The 8111-nt window shown below is 42.1% G+C and overlaps 1 protein-coding gene across 1 annotated transcript in view; it reads right to left on the reverse strand.

Annotated features, from left to right (window-relative positions):
* efl1 (elongation factor like GTPase 1) overlaps window positions 1-8111 on the reverse strand; it is a 438901-nt gene that overhangs the window by 341453 nt on the left and 89337 nt on the right. Inside the window, exons 10-12 of the mRNA XM_084308272.1 lie at window positions 5099-5235; window positions 4278-4400; window positions 2563-2662 (exon numbers count right to left, since the gene is read on the reverse strand). Of these exons, the coding sequence (XP_084164398.1) occupies window positions 2563-2662; window positions 4278-4400; window positions 5099-5235 (360 nt within the window). The remainder of the gene's footprint in view (window positions 1-2562; window positions 2663-4277; window positions 4401-5098; window positions 5236-8111) is intronic.

The raw sequence follows: 8111 nt of genomic DNA on the forward strand, positions 1-8111 counted from the left end.
GACATGCAAATGACATGTCGTCAGCTTGTGACTGCAACTTGTTCCTGTTTGCGGACGACTCAGCCCTGCTGGTCTCTGACAAGAACAAGTTACAGGTTGAAAAAACCCTCAGCTCGGAACTAGGCAGAATCTGCATATGGCTCGCTGATAACAAACTATCATTACACATGGGCAAAACAGAGTCCATTCTCTTCGGTTCAAATAACAAACTCAGCAAGACCGACGGCTTCTCAGTTACAGTGGGTGACAATATTGTCACAAGGAAAGATGAAATTACCTACCTGGGTTCCATCCTAGAGGCTAATCTCTCCTGTGACAAAATGGCATCCAATGTAATAAAAAAAGTCAACCAACGAACTCGATTCTTGTACCGGATCTCCTCTCTGGTAAACAAGAATACCCTGAAGACTCTGGCAGGAGCACTCATTCAGGGGTACTACGACTATGCTTGCACCTCATGGTACCAAAGCACCTCAAAGGCGCTAAAAACAAAATTACAAACAACAACAAAGCAACTTGCAATGGGCCTGGTCTACAAGATACACTACACGACCAAGGTACCCATGTACATGTCAAAATACTTCCCAAAGGTCAGTGAATACCACGATCACAACACCAGAGGGAGCTCCACAAATCATGTTAAACCCAGATTTGGCTCAAATAAGGGACTAAACACGTTTCGCAATTATGCCACATCAATGTGGAACGCCCTACCCAAAGCTGTAAAGGAATGTGGATCACTACCCACTTTCAAAACCTCTCTCAAGGGACACCTACGGGAGACTGCAATTCAACACTGGCCCCTGTAAATATCCTAACCCAACCCCCTCCAATGTACAGTCATTTACCTAGTATGGTTTTGTCAATAGTACAATGTACAATTTTGTTTGTTTGTACAGTGTCTCCCCCCCCCCCCCCCCCCCCCTCAATGTACAGTTTTGCTTGTTTATACAGTGTGCCCCCCCCCCCCAACCACCTCCAATGTAGATTACCCAGTATGGTTGTCAATATCCCAGTGTACCCAACCCCCCCCACCCAACCTCCTCCAATGTACAGTTTCTACGTCAAATGTATATACTCCCTTTTCTTGACTCCTTCTGTATCACAAACAGTACTGTATTTGCAAATCTGGTATGTCATAAATGTATAGATGTAGCAGTACTGACTATCTGTATGTCATGTATGTCATATATGTCCTGATGAATTGAAAATGGGGGACCCTGATGTAAACAAGACGAAAGTCTTTCTCTGGTCTGCATCCCCTTAACAATTGTGTGTATTGAGCTGTACTGTATTGTACCCATTCTGCAATCTGTTAATAAAGTTGTCAATCAATCAATCAATCAATCAATCAATTCAATCAATCAATTCAATCAATCAATCAATGTTACCCCCACCTCTTCCATCCCCCACACACACTAGGTCCTAGTGATTAGGACAATAGAGCTAGCATGCACCCCTGGGGGAGGGGGGGGGGGCTAACTAGATGGCACCAATGTGTGTTCAGCACTATATATGATTACTATATACAGTTCTAAAAAGTGTGCAGTGCAATATGATAATTTTTGCTTAGAATAAAATAAGATGATATAAACTGTGGCTAAACACTTTTATGCTCTTTTCTTTGGTCAGACCTGAACTCCTGAGTAAACAAAATAGGTTAGCCAATTTACGAGTAGCCTAATGTTATTGTCTCGTTTATTATGTAACGCCAGTCAGCAAGCAAAGTAGCAATCAAAATGGATGCAGGGACCGCTGAGGATTATACTAGGATAGTCCAGCAAAAGTTACGTCATATTCATCAATCTCACAATATTCGCTAACGTTAGACGGATGGAATACAGCCTTCCAAAACATAAATGAAAACTTACCACAGTCGTGGTTGCCAGTGTCACTTTCTCCGATGGAATCCTATGAATCTATGTTCAGAGCAAGTAGCCATAGCTTCAATCGGTTTGGATCCTTTGAATGAAACGAAAATGTAAACCCTGGCCTCGATGGTTTCTTAGCACAACTCTTTACAACATACAGAGGCATGATTATAAAGTTGTAATTTATAGAGATACTACTGCTATCTGATGATATCCACTTCAATCAATGAAAGCGCGCCCTATCGCTCCAGTAGCTACGTTTAGTCACATTGGATGTGTATTGACGTTACAAGAAAGTAGCGTAAAATCACTGCACCCAGACAGCAGTGGTCCGGCAAAAAAAGATTCCGAGTATATATCTGCTTAGAAAACGGAAATGTCTAATTACATTTTTTTTCTCCACATGGTAAATACACTGGTCACAACATGTTTACAGGAACGTTTTGGAGTTGTATTTGGAGTGTATTTGGAGCAAGTGAGTTGAGTCTTGGGAACTATAGGCTACCCTGGCACATCTACTTCCGGTGAATGTCGCTAAGCTAGGCTAACGGTGCGGGCGTTCCCGACGCCTAATGCATGCACAGAGACGAAAAAGGTATGCATCTTCTTTTCTAACTCCAGGGTAGATGGCAAAAAACCTAATTTCCCAAAATGTTGGAGTTTTCCTTTAACACACATGTGTTTCATTTACCTCTGTTTGTTCTGAGGGAGGCCCTTGGCATCTACAGCAACCATCTTGGAGACAAACACAATGACAGGAGCGTTCTCCGCACTGGAACACTGGAGAAAGGCTGGAACACACACATGTCCATGCACACACATAAACACACACGCACACATTCATACACGTACACAAACGTACATATACACATGTAACCACATGCGCACACATACATGCACACAGACACAGCACACAGAGAAAGAGCATATCAGACCATCATTTTGATTCCATAAAAAAAGGTCACATAGTGGTTTCAACAACCAAATGAAAAGGGAATTATTCAGAGCTCAGTGTTATATGGATTTATATTTCATCTGAGCATCAAAACCAACAGGTTACAACTGACTATGTAAACAACAGACTGAAACTTGTCAGTTAAATATTATACTTATATCTGCATAGTCTCCTGTATCACTTACGCTAGCTTTACCAACAACTTACAATATCATGGCTGTATAAATAGTTGTATATGCCGATGTAAACAATGTTTTGGACAGATATTTATTATTATTATTATTATATTTTACTAGTATTAGTACCTACGTATGTACCCATAGATTAGTAGAAAGCCCACTATTATACAGTATATTCGAAAAAATACATTCAATATCTTTACGTCTTAGACACCGGAAATGTCTACGATTGGCTAATGATAGTTACTGTTCAAGCAGCATCCTTGTAATCTAGAAACATATGATGAATATATGTAGGTTAGCTGGCAACAACCTTGTTATCTACAAACACAAGGTTAATAGATCTAGGTTAGCTAGCAGAGAGAGAGAGAGAGAGAGAGAGAGAGAGAGAGAGAGAGAGAGAGAGAAGAGAGAGAAGAGAGAGAAGAGAGAGAAGAGAGAGAAGAGAGAGAGAGAGAGAGAGAGAGAGAGAGAGAGAGAGAGAGAGAGAGAGAGAGAGAGAGAGAGCTGCCAAAACCCATATATATGCCCTTAACGTTATGCTATCAATAAAATATGAGTGTATTGCTACAGTAATGTTTGTGGAAGAAAAGTCTGCACACCGTCTAGTGTTCCCAAGTTTTAATGTACTTGAACACAACGTTTCGGTCTGTGGCCTTTTTCAAGTGTCAACGACATGTGAAAAGGGGTGGGGTATATATACATCTACAAATTAAAGGTCAAGGTTGAGCCAGGTCAATCAATTAGCCTATAGGCTACACATTTACAGACCATATTGCAGCTCAAGTGCCTAGAACATATGGTACATGGTAACAATAACAGTAGTACGGTAGTTTAGTAGTTAAATGTGACACACCTTCACATGCCAAAATTGAGAAAATATATAATAAGAAAACTTAAAAAACAGAAAAATTAATTAAAAAAACACAAAATCAGGACAGAATGTGTGTATTTACAGGAAGGGTTTAATGTCAAACTCTTCATTCAGTCCAAGAGGGGCCATAGTCTGCAGGGTGTGAATATGGTAGGCCTACAGTAGACTGTGGCTGACTGACTGTAGAGCTCCATTAGAGCCAACCCCTCTGAGAGGCCTCCAGGACAACCAGGCCTGTTCCTCTGGTCCTGAGCTGAAAGACAGGGAACAGGCTGATAGAAGTAGTTGTCTGTATCTCTCTGTGTGTGTGTGTGTGTGTGTGTGTGTGTGTGTGTGTGTGTGTGTGTGTGTGTGTGTGTGTGTGTGTGTGTGTGTGTGTGTGTGTGTGTGTGTGTTACCCTTCTTCAGCTCCTGCGTCTGCTCAGGCAGGGACTCGAACCTACGGGCTCCGACGCTCATCAGTTTCTCCACGCGGTCCGCTGCCATGTCCAGCGGACTGGGCAGCTTCTCACACACCATGGCTATAGAAGAGGCTAAGGAAAACTACAACAGGCTTTTATTTGCTTCAGTCACTGAACTCAACCAGCCTGTATTTGGCATCTATATGGGACCAGCTTTTAATTCCTTTCGCACAAAACTCTCGCACAGCAAAGATGGAAATAATCTCAGATTGTTTATTTAAACCAATATGAATGTTACTTATATAATTATTTGGCTACCGAATAACATATAAATTATAAATCATTCAGTTCTCTCTGTGAGACACGGCACTAATGTATGGGGGGTGATTCGTATCAAAACTAAGCCTACTGATAGGTCAGCGGAGATTACTGATATGTCGACGGAGGCCAATGATAAGGTGAATGATTAGGAAGAGACTGAGATGGAGTGGCAGGCGATTGAGATTCCTAGACGAGTGACTGAGAGGAGCGATCTATCTCACTAGAGAGGCGACTAGCATGGCGAGCTAATGGATAGGCTAATGGATAGGCTAATGGATAGGCTAGTGGATATGCTAATGGTTAGGCTAGTGGATAGGCTATCAGATAAGCTAACAGCGCTATCAACAAAGTCAGTCAGGACGGACAGACAGACAGACAGACAGACAGACAGACAGACAGACAGACAGACAGACAGACAGACAGACAGACAGACAGACAGACAGACACACACACAGACAGCACACTCCCTCACTCCCTCACACACAGCCCGAGGATACAGAGCAGGGCTTGGGAGACAGGAAGCCACTGGCTGCAGATAGCAGAGAGGAGGACTTTGGGGTCTGAGTGACGAAGATCTCTGGCCATCACCTTCACGCCCAGGGATGCCACCATCTTATCCACCTTCTCCTTGTCTCTAGAGACATAAGACAATTCATAGGATTGATGGAACGTCTTGCGCTTCAGGCTCTTCACAATCGGAGCTTGCTGCTCTCAGAACACACTATACTAGAAACAGTTCTATGGGCCACTTCTGTATATATTTCTTTATTTGCAGTGAAAGCTTAGGGCCAGCTTAGAAACAGATGGATCATTGTCTAATACGTGATTGCTCGGCCCTCTGTTCCACTGTGTGTTTGTGTATGCATGTGTGCGCGTGTGTATGCACGTGTTTTCGTGTTCAACGTTAAACTATTGTGCAACCTTATACCTTATATGTTTTTAAGTTGCAGGAAAGCAAATGGCTTTTCTTCATTGCAAATTATTTTGCCTCCCGGACGGGGGCATAGCCGTCCTCCAGGCCCCCCCCCCCCCCCCCCCCGACATGATTCACTTCAAGATTTCATTGATGAGGTACAAACGACCAACGTTTCAATGCACACTTAGCGGGGTAAATGGGGGTGGGTGAGGACCTCTCAATACACCACTACCTTGACAAGCACTCATTCAAGATGGGAGGTGCTATCGGGGGTTTCCGCTAGAAAGATGGTGCCGGCCCACGTCTCCTGGAAGATTTCAATGGACAAATGGGATACATTTCGGTCAAATATTATCTTTGTTTATTGAGTTTATTGCAATAACATTATACCCGGTGCTTAACACTTATTGTCAATGAAAACAACATATACCAGATTTCTGCACTGCAAGAGGTGGATTGATTACTTTACCTCTACCTAAGTCTAATTTTATGAAAAGGGTGGTATTTTATAGGGCGATAGTATCCTGGAAGCCTATAGCTTATTCCCAGCGGAATAGTGCTGCCGAGTGTTTCCGCGTTTTCCCTGATTGGTTGCGACACGCCCCACGGCAGCCGCAGAGCGGAGCGGCAGAGCTTGCGGCATTATGTAGCCGTAATCCCAGATGTTTTTCATTCGACGCTTAGCTCAACTGGCAGCGCTGCGGTCCGTTGGTAACAAGTTCAAATCCCTTCAATTTTCATTTTTTTTTTTTTTTTTTTTTTAAACATGCATTCTTTCGCCGGTTAAGTTTAGGCATGTTAACTTTAAGCATTGTTTCGGAGTTGGTTATGGTTAAGGTTAGGCATTGTTTCGGAGTGGGTTAAGTTTAGGCGCTGTTAAGGAGCTGGTTAAGGTTAGAGTTTGTCTTAGAGAATGGCAATATTCTTTCGGAGTTGGTTATGGTTAAGGTTAGGCATGGTTAAGGTTAAGGTTAAGGTTAGGCATTGTTTCGGAGTTGGTTAAGGTTAGAAGGGTTAAGTTTAGGCGCTGTTAAGGAGCTGGTTAAGGTTAGAGTTTGTCTTAGAGAATGGCAATAGACAGCCTATTTCCGCGCTGCAGCTCTCTCGCGCTGCCGTGGTCACATGGCCAATCATGGCCAATCAGAGAAAACGCGTTAGCACGCGACGCACTCTTCCGCTGGGAATAAGCTACACGCATCCTGGAACGGTCTTCCCAGCGATGTTCGGAACATCAAAGGAAAGGCTATTTTTCTTTAAATGTTTTATATATACTCCCGGCCCTTTTTTGAGGGCACTCCATCCCTTCGATTTTTTTATTCTATACAGTCTCACGGACCTTATACATTATATATAGTCCGGGCGGAGAAATGGTACCCGGGCAAGTGAAAGGCTTCATTCGAGCCCTTTGGAATGCGTCCAGCACACTTCATGCATAGTTTGGCCCATTTCATGTCAGGGACCCAATGGACATCAATACTGGAAATCGTGATCAGACAATTGGAATATTCTTTTTGCAATACCTCCTATCAAAGGTAAGGACTATATGACATCAATCGTACTTTTATCCTACAATGATATCACATCGATCGCAACGATCAACGTATGTAGTATTCAAAACTAGGGGTGTAATGATGCATCGATTAATCTAAATGCATCGATTCTAATGTGTTCGATTCGATGCATCGATTTGAATATGTTAGAATCAATTATAATCGAAATTAATCGAACTAAAAAATAAATCTTTTTGTTTTAATGTTTTTTTTGTGTGTGTATTGTTTTTATTTACCTATAGTCCATTCATGCTGAGTGAATCAGTTCCCCCAGCCACATTCAAGTTTCTTTAATAGTTGTCATACAGAAGTACAGAATACTTTCATACAAAATGCTTCTTACTGTTACGCTCCAGAGACTGTGCTAGACAAGATAGTATCAAATAACATAGTATAGCATGTAAATTAGAAGTAGAAAATGAGGTCAGTGTTCAGTATAGACATATGTACAATGTTCGATGCAGAATAGACGTAACTGAGTTACCATATAAAATACAATACTATGCAGTGTACTAATGTACAATATTATATAGTGCAAAGCAGAAATGCAGAAATGGGATGAGGTCTTGTGCAGTGCTATTCCCAAACCAGGAGGTGATGTTGCCATTTGTGTATTCAAAAATGTTTGGGGCATTAACTGATGTATGCCGTTGCTGACGATCAGAGCATCACAAAACGATCCCCCCCCCCGCTTTGATGCCTTCATGATGAAACATAATACCTATTATATACCTTTGATTTGGAAATAATATCGTGTCCAGCCGAGCAACACGTACGACTTTCGCAAAATGCACATAGCGCTCCATCACTCAGCTTCCAGGAATTAGCCAGGATCACTCTGAAACTATACAATATTCACCACGGGATAAGACGCGAACGTATACATGAAAAAATTTACTCTTTTCTACATGTTGGACGAGAGATAGTGACTGTCAAATGAGCCATAGTATTGTCTCCATAGCTATAATATAGAATATAGATATAGCTCTGCAAACATCGTGACGCACAGTGAAAATGCCTATCTTTTAAAGCATGGCCCATTGA

Source organism: Notolepis coatsorum, assembly GCF_963971535.1.
Source record: "Notolepis coatsorum genome assembly, chromosome: 2".
Classification (NCBI taxonomy): Eukaryota; Metazoa; Chordata; class Actinopteri; order Aulopiformes; family Paralepididae; genus Notolepis; species Notolepis coatsorum.